Source organism: Gasterosteus aculeatus, chromosome 13, assembly GCF_964276395.1.
Source record: "Gasterosteus aculeatus chromosome 13, fGasAcu3.hap1.1, whole genome shotgun sequence".
Lineage (NCBI taxonomy): Eukaryota > Metazoa > Chordata > Actinopteri > Perciformes > Gasterosteidae > Gasterosteus > Gasterosteus aculeatus.
Window position 1 is genome coordinate 2,533,684 of NC_135701.1, and position 18,804 is coordinate 2,552,487.

An 18,804-nucleotide genomic window follows, 5' to 3' on the forward strand; every position below is an offset into this window, starting at 1 on the left:
CAAAAGATGCCATGTGTACAGAAATGTAAGAATTACAGAAATGCATTTGACAGAAAGGATTTAAATAATAAGAATAGTAAGAGAATAATAATTAAGAAATTGTTACTAATAATAAATAACCACAGCAGTGGATGTAGTAAAGCAAGAATCATAACAAAAGTAGTAACGTTGTCACCAATACCTGACCTTGGCAGCTGTGCGGTCTTTCCCTCATACAAACTCTTATCTGATGTTTTTCTCATCCTCTCCTGTAGTTGTCAATGTTATTTGAGTTGAGGAGTCTGGTGGCTCCCCAGGACCTTGAGTTATACGACAAGCTGGTGTCACATCGTGAGAGGGAGGCCAACCAGACCTGGCATGGGGGCCTGAGAGCGCCAAATCCTCATGTCAATTTCAGCCACTCGGCGTCTGTTGTCCATGATGCAGATCACGCTGTCCCTTCTACGGTAGATCCCTCATCTACTTTACAGAAATTGTGACATCCATTGTAATAGTGTGTACATAATTGGCAGCAGGTGTTTATATGATCAAAACATGATTGAGGCAATGACGTGTCTTGACATGACCACAATGTCTATGTTCTGTCCCCATGATGTTTAAGCTTTGCTTGTATCATGCAATGCATCATTTCATATCTATTCACAACAACCACAGATCACTGAAAGTGTGCATGTGTGTTTTTTCCCATTCCCCTGTCTCTGCCTCCTGACACTAGTCTTTGACACAGAGCAACCCTTCTTAGACATCACATTTTGCCAGGGTGTTCTTTTTCCTGCAGCAGTTTGGACCATAGAAGTCTGACAAAACTTTTTGATATTTGTCTTGAACATCTTCCTCTCCATCATGAGTCCAACCTTCCTGACTATTGTATAGTGAAGGTCAGTAAATATTCAAATTAAAGTCATTGCCCATTATGTTTAGAACTTTTTTATGGAATTCCCTGGCCTACAAGTGGTGTTCCTTGTGTATTGAGTCCAAACAATTGCTTCTGCCCCAACTGCAGTGAAAATGGCGAAAAATCTAGTTAGGCGCATTTGCATACCACGATTTACTTTTTTGTAGAGCATGTCCAAGTGCACATGTGTGCCAAATTTCAAGTCAATCAGGCATCGGGGGGGAAATCTGGCCTAGTGTGGTCCTATACGGGGCGCTATGGAGACATTTCTCTGTACCTAAATGAGAGACCCCCAAATTATACAATTTTCCACCAGATCTGATATGCATGCCAAATTTTGAATATGATAAAGGCCTTAAAAAGGGAACATTCCTTAGAGAAAATAATAATAATTCCAGGAAATAGGTTCCTCTATGACTAGTCGTAGCGAGGACCCTAATTAAAGCTATAGCAGCGACCAACAGCCTCAGCCTCCCTGCATGTCGGGGGGCTGCCCGACGGACGGAGAGGGCTCAGCTGGGTCTGGGGTCTGAGATTTGAACGGGTCTGTGGCTTCATAAACAGAAGACCACACCAATAGGCTACTTGCCTTGCTGTGCAAAGAACTGCCAAAAGTCATTGAAATATGTAGGATCACCTCCATTCAGTCAAGGGGGAGAACGGGAGCTAATCACACTTCTCCTAACTTTTGCATTTTCCTTTGCCAATGGGAGGCACTATCGAGTTAAAACTCTGAGGAGTTTGTAAATCTAAAATTCTATGGAAATTGGAAGAACAAGCAAATATTCAGCGAATGAGAGCAGCGCCCCCTGAAGTTCAAATATTCTGAAAAAATGAGGGTATATTCAGGGACTCAATGCGAAAATATAATAAGGAGAAGGAACCTTAAATACTATTCTCGATTTAACAGGGAGCCAGTGCAGAGCAGCTACTAATAATATAAGTAGTATAATCCTTTCTTAGTTCTAGTTAATGAACATGCTGCAGCATTCTGAATCAACTGGAGAAGCACAATATACATATAACAGCAGCCTGATAATACAGAAATGGAAGCTGCAGGTGGCGACTCAGCGTTGGGAGAACCTTATTCTATAAAGCTATACTCACAGCTGTGACAGTCACAGCAGTCTTTCCCATTACCATTATACAGCCCGCTGAGCTCAGCGCTAAAATAAAGGTGATTCATTGTGTCCAACATTCATATAGTATTCATAACACTCAGCATTAAGCAGGACATCATTAAAAAGAGAATATCATTGGCATTATTATCAGGGCAATCAATAGGTTAAAAAAAATTAACAAATCTCACATTTTTAAATTCATTAATCACGATTAAAAGTATGTTTTTATTCTCAAGACTAAATGTTATAAATTAACGAGTATTCACTTCAGACAGCATGTATTTTAGATGCTGTAGTTTTATTGTATTGTTTTGTATTGTATTGCAACACCAAACGTTTCAACTACTGTCTGTCAGTGACACAGCGATGGTTCTCTGCAGGGTAGACGTTGACAGAAGTAGCCTAGCAGCTAGCGTAGCTTGGCCAAGCAGCTACCAACATGTTACGGGCACTATCAGTACGAATGTGGTCCGTTTACCACTCACTGCTTCTGTTTGACACGTGGAGGAATTCCTCTGCACAGTTCTCCAGTGTCTGTCGCGCCTCTGTTTGTTTTACTTCCAATGCAAAAAGCTCTCTCCATCTTCAACTGCTATGTCGATCTCTCCCGTCTAACTGACTGCGGGCACGCAGACGTGTTGTGTCTGGACTACATTAATTGTATTAAAAAGTTAAGTTAAAAAGTGTTGCTCTCGATGAAGTTAATAAATAACCTTAGATGGCAATAATCCCATTGATTAACACGTTCATTATGACAGCCCTAATTATTTTACTTAACGTTACATTATTAAGCCATCATATGAGCAACCTACCTTGCGTTCATTAAAAAATATCGGATGGTCATACAAAGCCTTTCCACGTCATTCCCACATGTTTACACTAAGCTAAACTGTAGAGCTGTCAACGAATATTCTATAACAACTATTCGAATGTGAACATGAATATTCAACTGTCTGCTTTGCGGACATCTTCGGAGCAAATTGTTACGAAGGCTGAATGTTGACAAACCGACCGCAGAAATGTTGCTTAAACAACTAACTTCCAGTCTGAAAAAGTCCTAAAATTACATTCAGTCACTTAAATATGGTAGTATTTATAGACGTGGACCTACATAAAGACGGGCGAGTCCGGACTTAAAAGCATATTAAGGAAGGGGGTAAGATTGGCGCTTTTCGCTGTTGAAAACCCGCTTTGCTTCCGCCTTCCGGTGTAACTGAGATGCCTTCCGTATGCTAGTGAGATTTCACTTATACCCACCAGTGAGATTTCACTCATACACACTAGTGAGATGCTCTTACATGCACTAGTGAGATGCGCACGAGTGTTTCATTAGTATGTGTAAGAGTGTCTCAGTTTCAAACATAGTTTATGTACATACACTTTGTATTATTTTTTATTGATTATTTATTATATAACTTTAAAAAAATCAACCGTATTGACCGAAAATGTTATTTAGTGTTAGATGAAAATGAACCATGTGTGATGTTATTTAAAAAATCTATATTATAATAATATATTTAATAAAAAAAAGCAGCGATTTGGACTGAAGAATTGCATATTTTAAATGTTTGCTTTGTCACACTCACACACACACCATACTACCAATAACACCGATATTGTAACATCTGCCTCCGCTCTTATTGTGTTTTCCGTCTGTTTTCATGAACTTCGTGTTTTATTTTGCATCTACTGTTCGTCTCTATTCACGTCACTTGTCTTCCTGCCTTTATTTGTTCCTCACCGTTGATTGCCGGTCCCCACTCTGATGTTACTCACCTGTGTCTAGTTGTCTTCCCCTCCCCCGTGCATATAGACTCATTCGTGTTCACCGGTCCCCTGCCAGATTGTTGTAGCTCCATGTCGACTCACTTTCCAGCGTTCCCTTGGTTTGTCTTCCCGTGTACCTCGACCTATTGCCTCTACCTACGACCACGTTTACCTGCCTGTTGGACCTGTACCGTTGCCTGCATTATTCTGGGAGCAATAAACCGATTACCCTTATCCCTCTTTCCTGAGTCGTGCATTTGGGTCCGCCATTGTAGCCTGACAGCTATTGATACAGGACACCTTCCCATACCCCCTTAATGGGATAATTTCTCTCCAGTGAGGATGTGGACAGAGGTCCAATCATGTTGGTCATAGTGATATATTTGACCAACTTGGTTAATTATTTTCAAGCCTGCTCTGCTGATATGGAGGATAAATCTGCACAGCTAGATCATAGCTGTAGCCTCCCATTGAGTGCACCTGGATCAAAGCAGTTGCTGGGGCTGCTTTATGATTACATCACATGTCATTTAGCTGACTCTTTTATCCAAAGCAACTTACAGTGCAGTTTAAGCCGATTTACAACTTTCTATAGATGAGAGCCATTATAAGTACGATTAAGTGATACAATTCGTTTAGTGTTTTATAGGTATATTGGTAAGGTATAGTCTGACAAGGTGTGCCTTTAGTTTGCGGCAGATGATGTGAAGACTCTCTGCGGTCCTGATGTCATCAGAGAGCTCATTCCATCATTTAGGAGCCAGGACAGCAAAGAGTCGTGATCTTGTTGAGTGTTTTGCTCTCAGTGGGGGAGGAACAAGCCGTTTGGCAGATGCAGAGCAGAGTTTGCCGGTTAGGATGTAAGGTTTGACCATGTCCTGGATGTAGACTGGAACCGATCCATTCACAGCATGGTACGTGAGCACCAATGTTTTGAAGTGGATACGGACAACCACTGGTAGCCAGTGAAGAGAACGGAGGAGTGGAGTAGTGTGGGAGAATTTAGGCAGGTTAAAGACCAGTCGAGCTGCTGCATTCTGGATGAGCTGCAGAGGTCGTAAAGCTGTAGGAGGAAGTCCTGCCAGGAGGGAGGTTATGAATACGTGTAGGGGGCACTATCAAGCCAAAATGCTGTTTGGAAGCATTGAAATCATATGAAGTAACTACATCTTTAACTGTAAATGTGTTTTCCAAGTTTAGTAAAGATTGGAGCATATTTAGTCCCTCAAAAGGACTTCCGTTTTCACCTTGAAGAACTGGTTCCCACAGCAACAGCGTAGCACAAAACACAAAGTCTTTAAGTCACCAAGGCCTGTGGGACTGTTTCCTCAAAATTGTGAAAAAGCGGCTATGACAAAGTCCCAGGGAGGAGTTCGTCAAAGTATATTGTCTATAAAGTGCAGAAAATAGAGGGAATATTCACAGAAAAAATGTATAACTGACTTCCTGTTGATTTTAGAGCATGGTCCCTGTTTTACTTATGTCCAAAAATCGTCATACATGTAGGTCAAACAAGGCGCTATTTGATTACTATTAATCAAATCTGTTGCTGACATTTGGTGAGCAAAACGTATGACTACTTTTGAAGTTATAGGTCTTTAACTATTAGGCCACACCCCGTTTAAACTTCATTGGTGCATAAATTTGATAAAATATGCTATATCCACAAGCTTTTAATACCTCAGATGGCATTGAGACAATAATCATTCCCTGAGAAATTCGCGAAAATCTGACCCAGCGTCTGGTAGGAGTTCGCAAAAACGTGTTTTTCACAAAATTCAAAATGGCGGAGAATCTAGTAAGGTGCATTTGCATACCATGATTGACTTTGTTGTAGAGCTTATCCATGAGCACCTGTGTGCAAAATTTCAGGTCAATCGGTGAAAGTAGTCAAAAATCTCCCTTCCCGGGGGCGCAAGAAAGCATGCTTTTTAAACCCCAAATGCGTGACCCCAAACATATCGAAATTTCGATGCGCACACCAAAATTCAAGTGTTTTCGAGTATGGGAAAGGCCTCAAAAGTGCGATTAAAGTGGCGAAATAATAAGTCTTCGCCCGACTTGCAGTCGGCTCAGGCCCTAATAATTCTTCGAATCACTATAGGGCTTTGCCTGACTTTCAGTCGGCTCAGGCCCTAGTAATTATTCGAAACACAAATGGTGCTTTCCCCGACTTGCAGTTGGCTCAGGCCCTAATAATTCTTCAAAACACAATAGGGCCTTCGCCCTCCATGGCTGGCTCGGGCTCTAATTAAAGCTGCAAGCAGCGATGAACGGGCCTGAGCCTCCCCTTGGATGTCGGGGGGGCCACGGTCAGCCGGACACGCGGTCAGACAAAAAAAAGACAAGAAAATCAGTGCCGGGTGTGGGATTCAAAGCAGAGTATGGCTTCGTAAACAGAATACCTCACCACTAGGCTACTTGCCTTGCTGTACAAAGACCTGCAGTACTTCTAAAAGACAGCAGGCGAAAGGGAATTCTCAATGGGGACGTCTATAATAAATATGCATCAGTATGGTTGGACCTATGTAGTTACAGGTCATTGGTTAAACAAACAATACGCTAGATATAAGAAGGACAAATCTCACTGCAAAGTAGGAGCTGGCCCTAACAGACAGATGTGGCCCACAGATGCATAGCACCGGTTGTGGCTCCGTAATTCTATTAGAGCAGGGCTCACCAACATTTCTGAAACTCAGAGCTACTTTAGCGATACAGACTTAGGACGGGCGACTTGTTTGATACAAACTTCCTGATTAATAAAGTTTCTTTTAATAAAAACACTATATGTGAATATATATGAATGTTAATTGTCTGACTCAATACTTATTAACAATGATTTCCACAACAATGATAGTAGGAAAAACATATATTTAAACATGCAACATTTATTTCTGTTAATCTGTTTCAGCAAGAGTCAGAGGTATCACATTTCGTTTACATATATATCACTAATAATCAAATCTGTAGCATTTAACAAATCCTAACATCTTTTACATTTTTTGGACCAATTCCTTTTCACATTTTTGTGCAATAGTTTGTGTTCATGGTGTTTTCAATGAAACCATTAAGTCTTTCTGTAAATGTCTGTTAGTGGGAAGCCTGTCATTGCATACAGTTCATCAATGTAGCCTACTGTAATGTGGTTCACAAAGATGTGTGCATATACCCTCGCACTTCTCTGTGTCCATAAGGCCCCAAAAGTTTGCCGCAGACTGCTGGTTTTAAGGTGGCGTTTATTTTGCAGTGTTACAATTTCAATCTCCGCCTGTCCAGTATCCAAGTTGAACATAGCTGCTCAGCAATGCATGTCATATGAATTGTGCATTCATTGCATGAAAGTGTGTGAAATGAATGACAAACATGGCTTCTCAAACTCTTGCCAGTCTTTACATGACTTGAGAGTACTTTTCTACAGCTTTGTCAAAAGCCCCAGATGCAGAAGCATTGCCATGTAACACTGTATGAAGGGAAAGTGCAGCAGTTTTTTTCTGTAAATGCACAGAGAACATGTTCATCTTAGCTTTAAATGCATTAACAGCACATATCTTGTCAGCAACAGATTTACCTTTGCCTTCTGATCAGTTTCCAGGGAGGTTTAAAATACAAGGTCAAATATCCACTCAGTGTCCCCGGGCATCAGGACCATTCTTCTCGTCGATCATCATTGCTTCTTTCAAGACCTCGCCGTCCGAAAAAGCTTTTCTTGTTCTCCATAAAAAAATGCGCTAAACAAAACTTCAGTCGCCTCTTGGGATTTTTAGCACTGGCCTCGTGGAGAAAGACTGTTGTTGGCCCAAAGCTGCTTTCAGGTTACAGGCCTTCTCTTTCCTCAGTGCACTGTCAGTTCAAAAGCTGACTTGGCTGCCAGTTAGCATCGTAGCTTTGGTGACACGTACTGAAGTGTCTATCCACATTGTGTCGCTTTGCCGTCGCAACAGTTGCACATTTGTCGCACATTTGTCTTTAACTGTAGTAAAAATAACTCATCCTCCCAATCACTGTGAAAATAGTAACGTGCGTTAAAAAGAAAATTAACCGGTGTACCTATTAAAGTGGCGGTTGACTGTTTATAGACCTCTTTACACAAGTACATTTCTCCACACATTAAGCTGCATTTTGTTGTCTTGGTAGTTTTGGTAGTTTTGGTATTGCATTACAATAAGGTGAATTTACAGTACTGAAGATTCTCATTGTGTAATTGTTTGAAGATGTTATGCTTCCAATTCTTTTTTTTAGGATTTCATTTCATTGGAGGGGGAAATAAATAGCACATCTCTGTCCAAATCAAAGGAATGCAAAATATTCCAGCGGTTCCCAAACTCAAGAATGCCGCGGCCCAATTAGAAATCTGAATATCTTTTGCAGCCCACCCAAACCTTTAATCACAACTCTGATCAAAACATAAACTAGGGATGATTAAATGACCTTAAGAATTTAACCGATTAAAAATGTATTGACCGACAATGTATGTTTTGTATACCATTTTCTCCGGAGCTCATATATATTAATGTAATACTACAATGGGGCGCCCCATTTGACATTGTTTTGTTTGGCGGTGCCTTTTGTTGAATAACGACAGGCGGACAAGAGCAGCCGTTTCGAGCGAGAGCCTTATTGTTTTATTAATCTGTTCGTTTAAATTGTTTGTGATTCATCAATTAATGTTTCACATAACTAATGTGCTGCCAGAATTGTTCAAATAATACTTAAACTGAGAAAAAGATGTGCGTTTTGTATCTTATCAAACATCGTTTTAAGTAAAATACAGACATTTTCAACCCTAATGTTACGACCAGGTCTTAGACGCAACAGGAAAGAGCGAGACCACTATCCAACTTTGCGTTTTTTTTTTTCTTCAGGAGCCAACAAGGCCAAAATAAAAATATTTTTATATTAATTTCAAACTTTTCAAAATTGAAAATTAAGAATATTTCATTTATTTATTGTAAATGACCTCTCGCGGCCCACCTGCAGTACCTTCCCACACTTTGGGAATCGCTGCAATATTCTATAGTTCAATAATTATACAGGGTGCATTACAAAACGGTTTCTTGATAAATAAAACCCACTGGTCTTGTAACCCTATGACCGGACATAATTTTGTTAACAAAATTAATAATGGGCACCACCCTAAAAAGGGACTAATAACCAAACTATACGTCAAGTCTCATAATTGATATCACTCATTAAGAGCAAGGAATTGAGGGGTTGAGTTTGTATACTGACTATGTTTCCAACCAGCACCACAGTACACATATGCACAGAGAAATCACAGAAAACTGCTCCTTAAAGTAATAACAGGGTTTAACTTTCAACAATACTAATCAGATCAATACCATTTGAAATAAAGAAGCTATCATACGATATCCTAATATCTAAACAAATTAAAACATTCATTCATGCATGTGGAGAGGGAGGTGTGTGTGTCTGTCAGATAAGGAGGGGAGAGCTCAGGAAGGGAGCTACCTGGACACTAAGCTACCGACCACATAGCAAGCCATGTTACTAGCAGGCTGTGTTTATACACCACATGTGTTCCTCACATTGTTAAACCTGTCTGTACGTAACTATATGTGTGTGGAGGGACAGGTGCATTGGTTAGTAAATTAGAAATCAAAGAAGGAACACCTCCATGTAAACCAGATCTTTTTCAGAACAGTGAGGCACGATAGCGGTTAACTTTATAACATCACGCAGTTCATAAACATACACATACTCCCTTTTTAATCAATACAGTAAACAAGAACAAAAATAACGACACATGCGCTTCCCAGACTTAGCCTTACTGTGCGTTGATAGGGTTTGCTGTGTTTCGAGTCTTAACTCGGTGTGCCTTTGGTCCTGTGTTGCGGGGATCATGAGAACTGTTGGGGGAGAAGTTTGAGGGGCCTAAATCCTTAATCCTGTCATCGACGCAAGCCGATTTGGAAAGTAGATTTGAAGAGACTGTCTTTAACGTTGCGCTGGCAAAGGCTAGTACGGAAAGCTTGATTCAGGAGAGGCTGTCTTCAACCTCTCATTGACGCAAGTTGATTCGGCAAAATGTATCTGAGGAGATACTGCAGTCTTAACCTTACGCTGACCAGAAGTCAGTCTGGAAAGTTGAAGAGAGAGACTGAGAGAGAAAGAGAGAAAGTTTGCAGAGGGGAAGCCCACAGTCCATTGCAGGGGCACCCCTGTGGTGTCTCTGGCTCAGATCTCAGGGCTGTTTCACCAAGAGAGAAATAACACCTAGGTGTGAAGGCACATTCCTTCTGGGGGCGGGGGTTATGTCCTGCAGCAGAAATGCTGGAATGAACTGACCTTGGTTTTACGCTATGGTGGGAGCCCAACATAATGGATATGGCTAAATAATTATATATCAATGTCAATTCATATATTCTGTTGCCTTGTTTGCATTGACAGGATGAAATGCAGGCTTCAAATGAATCTTCTCCAATCTTCAGTACTGCTCTTCTCCAGGCTCAGAGGTCTAAAAGGAAAGAGCTTGGCCCAAAGCCTTCATCTCAGCAGTTCCAGCCCCGTTCCAGCTCACCATTTACTGGCTCCACCTGGCTGCTCCAAGAGTTGCTCCACAAGTCGCTCAAGGCCATCCCTTCCTCCCACCAGTTCTCACCAGTCTCTGCCTACCACACATGCTCTGGTGTAAACCCCCACGTTTTGCCAAATGCACTCCATAACACCTGCCAGAATTCCCTTCAACTCTCTGAACACCACAACCATCCCCACTTTGCTCATCACTTCCACCACCAGGCTGCCCTCTGTGGCCCACCCAATTCAGGATACAACACCTGCCCAGGCTTCTTGCATTACAGGGATTCTGCTAGCTGTCCTAAGCCAGAGGCATCTGTGAAACCCACTTCCAGATCAACCTCCTATGAGAAGTCCTCCTACTTGTCAAAGTCTGTGTCATCTTCCAGGGCAGCATCACCCATGCAATCACCTTACGCATCACCACATCTTTCGCCATGTCCCTCCCCCTGCCCCTCTCTCATGTCACCTGCTGCTGCACCCTGTAGTCCTATCCGGACCTGCTTACCTGTCCTCACCAAGAACTTCATCATAACAAACATGAACCGGCTGTCTGCAGACTCCAGACAACAGCAAAGAGGTATAATACAAAAATTGTGTCCGTGAGAGAGTTTGTTTTTGACTGTGGGTGTTGACTCCTTCCGCATTAATACATCTTCTGGAATCAAGTTAAGTTGAGGCATCTTTTGTATGCCTCAACTTAACCTGTCAGACGGCCCTACAAAACTACTTCAAAAAACTGCAAGGAATTTACTGATGCAACATATCTCAGTAGATCTACGATTATTCTCATTTGAATAATGGAAACCTTTTCAAGATACAACCACAACAGGAGGTACAATCAACTGACCACTGAAAAAAAAATAAAACAACTCACCTATGAAGTAATCCACTGATCAAAAATATTCTCACTTAAAACAGTTGTCAATTCAACAAAATTGAAAAAGGTCTAGGAGATCCAATCCGCTAGGAGCGATGTCAAGAAATTATACAGGGGGATATGAGATAAAAAGCCGGTCTCCAAAATAAGTCTCAAATAAAGGTTCTCCCTTCAGATAAGATGAATGAATAAAAGATATCCATTATCCAAAAACTGATCCTACCCATATTGGTTTATCCAGGGATTGTTTCTCTTGTCTCCTCCAGCTGCCACCCTGTCCGAGCTGTCAGACAGTGGCCAAACTCTGAGCGAGGACAGCGGGGTGGATATAGCTGAGGCAGGAGGCCTCAATAAAGAAGACCGCAGCTCTCAACCCAGCAAGAACCAGCAAAGCAATCTGGAACACCCAGGGACCAGACAAGTGAGGCATTCACATTGTCATAAATATACAACCAAAAAACCTAAGTGAAATGCTAAGTGAGACAATTTCTTTAAGGCACTTTTTGAAACATTTTATAGGGACATTTTTTTGTGGGAAAAATGATTCCATAATTTGGTTCCCCTAAATCTTATCTAGTCACTATTTTAGGAGGATGCAGATGTGAAGATTGATGTGTTGGGTATGAGGGAATCTGTGAATTAACTTTTGAAGTAGGACTAGAAATTATCAGGAATCCCCAACCTAAAAGTATCTTATACATAAAAATTCAAGTTAAAGAAATATTAACATCATAAACGGTAACAATCTGCAATAAAATTCTGAAATAAAGAAGCGACTGAGATATGAGACTCTGACTGCTGCAATCCTAACAAAATGTTTTCAGGTACTTCAGTGGGTTTAAACAAATAGACATCAGTGTAAGAAAAATGTCCTTTGGACATGTACATTAAATTAAGCATTGGGTTGCAGTCTGATATGAAGACAGAAAACATGTACCCTATCCTGAGCTTTTTCATTTTTTAAATTTAGGGTGTAGTGGATATGTTCCAAACGGATGAAAAAACATTATATTGGCACAGCCTTCCTGTTAATCCATTCACTCGGTCGAGCAGACTGACTCAAACCATCTACATACAAATTCTAAGCATGTTTTAGTTTAATGTATACAGGTTTGAAAAGGGACAAAATAAAGTGTTTTCAAACAAGACAATATGCACACTAACAAGTTAGTAGTGATATCTCTCCCCTATAATTCCCCACCTGCCCCTCAGGGTACAATGTAATTCAGGTTCAATCGTTCTCATATTATCTCTGACTGGTAATCTGTTTGTCTCCCAGCAGACTGGCTCACCTGTCCCAGTTCCCACAGCTACCTTGGTACGAGTGGTGAAAAATGCCAACACTCTTGGAATTGCAATAGAGGGTGGAGCAAACACGCGTCAACCATTGCCACGCGTAGTCACTATTCAGGTGAGCAAGTAATGCAATAGGGTTTGGCTGCCTCATGGTTTGAAGCCATTGTTTTGTTCCAATGTTGAGTCTTTGAAAAATTGAAATTGAAAAACCCTCCGATGAGGGAGAATATAATGCTTAAAGTCATATTAAATATTCATTCTTGATTTTATATAACTTAATTTCTCTTTTTAGCCTTTTATAAATAAATTTCCTACCCTGGTAAAACATTTCCTGTTAGGGAATAATAAAAAAAATATAACTTCAAAAATCTGATTTTTATTGTCATGGTGACATGATATGTTGTAAGTTGGCAATCTCAGTCATCCAGGGCGGCGCTGAGCAAGATGCAGTGCAGTGACACTTGCAAAGTGTATAGTCAAACTTATTTTTCAGACTCAAGGTCCAGATAGTAAAAAAAATGAAATAAAATACATACAAAAGTAAAATACATAGACTTACGAATGCCTTATGCATAGACATCGGTACCAATATCTCACAGCTGGAACTGGTAGCGTGTAATACTAAACTTTACGTATAGCACAGAAGGGAAGGAGAATGCTGGCTGAAAAAAGGCTGTCAGTGGAAGGCTGGTATGTCCAGTTTTATTGGAGTCGCTGGTCAATTTTGTCCTCGACCACTTTTCGGCCAAAAAGTGAATGTCTGGAAATCAAAAGTGTTTGGCATCAAAAAGAATGTGAAGTTTCCTGTACTCATAGATATACAGTGCATCCGGAAAGTATTGTTATGTTATGTTTTCGTTCTTTATTTTTAACAGATTTGCAAAAATTTTCAAAAGACTGTTTTCACTTTGTCATTATGGGTTGTTGTGTGTAGAATGTTGAGGAAAATAATGAATTTTATCCATTTTGGAATAAGGCTGTAACATAACAAAATGTGGAAAAAGTGAAGCGCTGTGAATACTTTCCGGATGCACTGTAAATACAATAACCCTGTTATTCTTTAGGCAAATATCATATATGTTGAGTACTAACTGACCAACTGAACTCCGCTAACTAAACAAAATGCTGATGTTGCCTATTGATGAAACCCTTTCATTTGTAGGGGTAATAGGAGGTATTATGATCTCAGCCTTGCTGTCTGGGCCACAAGACTGTATTTAAGTGGCTCCTGGATAGTTGTAAAAAAACAACTGGAAGTTGGTGTGTGTCACAACAAAGTGGGTTTGTTCTTTATCATTGGCCTGCCCAACACTGATGCTTTTTGCTGTTACCTTTTTTTATTATTAAATATTACAGCAAATAAAGCAAATACGTTTTCTTGTTTGTTCTGAGAGGAGGAAGGATCAACGAATGAAAGGATGTATTAACCCATGTGGCTCTGTTAGGCGGCCTTGTCGAAGAGCCAATGGTAATGTGACACCGTAAACACACCCACACAAACTTACTACAACTGATTGATCTCAGTCATCCACTCAGATCGTTCCCTTTCTTATCTTTCTAAATGTCAAGTATGAAATCTGCCAACTCGTTAAAGAAAACTAAAATAAAGAATAATAATTTTTGACAGAAGGACTGTGATTTGTAAATACTATCAATATTTCATTATCATTTTAATGCTGTATGAATTGATTTGTCATAGCTTCTATACAACCATATCACAGGTATCCCACAAGGATCTATCGACAGTTATTTTCTTTACATAGCAATGATCTGCCATCAGCATGTCCTGACACCAAAATCCAAATGTGTGCAGGTAACACTATAATTTACTCACATTGAAAACTAACTCCATAATTCAGGCAGCAATGTTTGAGGCAAAGCTGTTAACAACTCAACTCCAAAACGTTATGTAAGTTTTTATATCAAAACCAACTTTGGTCGTATACATATAGATGTTTTTTTTTATCTGAGAAGAGGCTACAGGTTGTACCTGAATACAGGTATGTATGGATACTTTGATTTCAAATAATATTCACGTCCCGGGTGAAAAAGGTCTCAAACAATGTCAAATTTAATCTCTTAAAGTGCAATTAAAACAAAACTATGCAAATTAAGGCATGCCTGTTGTTTCCCATTTTAATTACTCTATCCAATTATACATTATACAATACGATTAAAATCCTTGACAAAAATTCATTCTTTCTCACATTTGCCCACAAACTAACCCTTAGTTAAAATGTTAAATATGTGAATGTCTGTCTCATCTCAAGATTATATACGACTTGACCTCTTCTCCGACCATTTGAGAACTAAACACATAATGTTTATTTAAAACTCATTTACGGAAATGGTTGGAGAGTTCCCAGCTCTGTCTGCCCTATAACATAACTGATCCTTACTGTCCTCAATCTTTCTGCTGTCTGTCTGGAAATGGCCAGTCAAACCGTCATATATATACCCGTATCTTACTGCATGCATGTTGTTTGACTATATTAATATATATATATAATATATATATATATATATATATATATATATATATATATGACAGTTTGGCATACTGTGCCTGCTTTAATGTGTTGTGCTTCTAATATATATGTTTTTCCTGTCTAACAATGCAACATATTCTATAGTCCAAATTTTCTATTTCTATTCAATGATTCATTGGCCTTGTATGTGTTGTTCTGGAATCCAACATGTTTTATTAGTACTTTTGTGTAATGCTGTCCTAGATTTCTCTACATGTATCACTTTTCTCTCTTGTTTTACTGTTTCTTCATGCTTTTTAAATCATAGAACGGAATTACTTTGTAAAGCAATTGGTATATTGTGCTTTAAAGATGACTTTGTAACATCTGCCTTGGGACTACAGATGAAAATTAGCCTCTTGGCTAATGCTTACAGCAATGTTTTATTGCCCTCTTCCTTCCAGAGATCCCAATAGTCGATCCCAATAGACTAAAAAGACTAAACATGACTGAAGAATATAGTTATTTTCGCAGTGCAGGCTGCTTGCCAACACAGCCACCTATGACAACGTAGGCAAACTGCATGGTAGATAACCAACTCTTTGTAATTAAGATATACAGTCAAATGTAGAGAAGTAAAAAGCAAAACAAAGAGTGAGTTCTGAAAAGTCTTCAAATGTGCATGGCTCTACAGTTAAGTGCAACTTACATAGACACTACTGTGTCCTATGTGACTTCAGCAACTATTAGGTACCTATGGCTTGGTCAAGATGCGGGGCGTCAACCACAGTTTATTCTAATGTTTCTACTACAGTAAACAGGCAAGAACAAAAACACAGAATGATATTTTCAAGTATAGTAAACCCTGATAAAGCTTCAACCCTACTAAATATTAAAATTATTGTTTGCCTTTTCTCCTACCTTTCCTTTATCTCCCTGTTGACAGAAAGGAGGCTCTGCTCATAACTGTGGTCAGTTGAAGGTGGGTCAGGTCATCCTTGAGGTCAATGGAATTTCCCTGAGAGGTCGGGAACACAAGGTTGCTGCCCAGATCATAGCTGAGGCATTCAAGAACAAAGATAATGACCAAATTGAATTCCTGGTTGTTATGCAATGATCATGACCCTCATTTGAAAGGGATTAATGAAAAAATATTTATGATAATTTCACTGACTAGTATTTGCGCGATTTTAATTTGGATAATGATATTACATTCATATTTGCCATACGCTCATCTCATCTCACGCATATGTGAATTAAATGCGGTTTACTTCTGTTTCACTAAGTTTTGAAACCCTGGATTGTTGTATACTGTATGTCTGGCTGTATTAGTACTGTTACTGTATCACATCAAATAATTCAAATTTTGAAGCGTGTTGTATTCAATGTTTTTGAGACACTATCTGGGAAGGTAGGGCTACTCTGAATATGTTGAAATTCTAATTTCAGAAAGGATTTTAACTTTCATGTCATTTCTTTCTGCTTATTTTCAAAATAAGCAAGATGAGCCACTATTTCTTATTAGGGTAACATAAAAAATGACCTCAGCCAAAACAATAATATACATCTGTCACTGCACTTCTTGGGGGTATGGTCAACGTAATTTCTACCTCCAAATAAGGTGTTAGCCAATCTTCTTAAGTTTCTGGATTGTTTACAACCTGTCGAATAAACTCACCACTCATGTTTCTTGAACTGAAATACTTTTTTTGGAATCCCGATATCTGAGAAAAAAAGACCTGATGATTGAAGTGTAGATAAGGTAAAAAGAAGAGTGCTATATATTTGTCATGTCACTAAAAGAATGAAGAATATGATTTCACAATTCTGTTCAGCTTCTGTTTTTACTACACAGTTTTTATTAAGGTTCAGTCAAATTATGATATTAAAGAAATTAAGATAACTGCTTGTGCACCATTTAAGGTTACATTATTAGAGAAAATGTTCTGCTACCCGGTGTCACAGGAGAACAGTGATTAGGACCCAAACACTGACCACAGGAGCCAGTATCGGGTAACATCATCTTTTATTTGCACCAGAAGAAAGTGTAGAGCCCGAGGTCCGACACCGGCTCAGGCAGATCACAGTGTGACTCCTGTGGCTTGAACCCGGGGGCAGCTGGAGTAAAGAACTCTGGGAAAAAGACAAAACGGACTGACAACCCAGGCCTGCAAAACCAAGGTTGGAATACAGCAAGTGATGAGTTGGTCGCAGCTGTGCACCTCTTGGGAATCGGTGACGTCTGGAGGTGGGACCAGGAACACACCAACAAAACAAAACCACACAAAAACACAAAACAGGGGGTGACCGACACATGAAAGAGTCTTAGGGGGAAATGGAGGCAAAACACACAATGGGTCAGACATGGATCCTGACACCCAGATGAGTTCACATGGAAGGGAAATTCTACTACAACGGACTGAATTTGTGTGACACACTAAAACATCATTTCTGCATGTATTTGCATATCTCAATCAGCATATCTTGGCCAAATAAAATGACAGTATTGAATTGTGTCTCATTATTGAGTCTTAAAAAAAAGTGTCCTTCACAATGACCAAAACATATCCTGAAACCATATCCTTGGTTGAGAGTAAGTCACTGGGTGTGCATTATTCAGTGATAATCTATAGTTGCTGTTCACATTGACCCGAGCATTCCATATCACTGCACACTCAAAGTAACAGGTTAGATTTTGTGCTGAAAAGCAGCTATTCACTATTTATTTATAAAACGGTTGTTAGGTTCGACGCGCAGTTACATTATTGTACAGCCTCTCGTACCTTATTGCTTAAGTATACACTACCATTCAAAAGTTTGGGCCCAGGGGGACTTACTCCAGCAAGCTGTTTCTCACCAGGGGACTTTACTTGGCTCACATGAACAACTGTTAAGAGCTGGCTAGCTGATAGTAACCAGAATCTCTCGGCTCACGTCACCGCTCTCTCCCAGCAGATGGTCCATCTTGCCTCTTCTTTGCGGACAGTGGCAACTACCCAGGAGAAGGCCACGCCATCACAGGCAGCTCTCCAACCCAAAGACTTATGTGATCCTGAACCTTTTCTGGGGATTGTGAGATGCATGTAATGGTAAAACATGTTGTAACATTTGTCTTGTGCTAAACCCGGTCTCAAGTGTCTGTATTTGACCGTGATGTGCAAAGACAGAAAGATTTAAGGTTTGCACCTGTGTCTGAAGAAGGGAGTTAACTTGCTCTCACAGGCGCTCGAACAAAGGAACGGTGTGTGTTACCCTCATCTTCACCTGGGTTCTTATCTCAACCTGATTTGTAGCTTTTCGTAACTGGCACTGAGGATGGTCTTTATGTGTAAAAAAGCAGTGTTTTTACTGCTCGGAGACGCCATTACACCGAGCGCTGAAATATGTGCTTGTGTAATTGATCAACGTGCTGTGATCCTTTTCATCAACCAACTCGGGGGGATCGGAGATCCCAACAGGATTTAGAAAAGTGTCGGGGATTTTTGCTCCTGTGTGGATTAATTTTTTGTCAGCGGTCGCTTTCCTTTTCCTCTGATGCAGCTAAGATTAATTATGTAGTGGGACTTTTGCGAGGCAGAGCGTTGGTCTGGGCTGAAGCAATGATCTCTGATTTGGATATTTATTCACAGACTTTTAAAGACTTTGAAGCTCGCTTAAAGGCGGTGTTCGACCACCCCAATCACTGTGGTAATGCCTCTAGTCGGCTCCTCAGCCTTCGGCAAGGGAATCGTTCAGTTGCTCTGTGGATTTCTGGACGCAGGCTGCTGACTCAGGGTGGTATGATGTTTCCTTACGGGGAGTATTCATGAAGGGGCTAAACGATCAGTTGAAGGATGAACTAGC

General features: G+C 40.1%; 1 protein-coding gene across 2 annotated transcripts in view; it reads left to right on the forward strand.

The window, feature by feature from the left end:
- whrnb (whirlin b) overlaps positions 1-17,472 on the forward strand; it is a 55,082-nt gene extending 37,610 nt beyond the window's left edge. The window contains exons 7-11 of one of the 2 annotated variants that reach the window (XM_040196360.2): positions 255-446; positions 10,192-10,897; positions 11,464-11,618; positions 12,477-12,608; positions 15,908-17,472. In XM_040196360.2, the coding sequence (XP_040052294.2) occupies positions 255-446; positions 10,192-10,897; positions 11,464-11,618; positions 12,477-12,608; positions 15,908-16,078 (1,356 nt within the window). In that variant the 3' untranslated portion in view covers positions 16,079-17,472. The remainder of the gene's footprint in view (positions 1-254; positions 447-10,191; positions 10,898-11,463; positions 11,619-12,476; positions 12,609-15,907) is intronic. The other variant, XM_040196361.2, reaches the window with a different exon arrangement.
- The last annotated feature ends 1,332 nt before the right edge of the window (positions 17,473-18,804 follow it).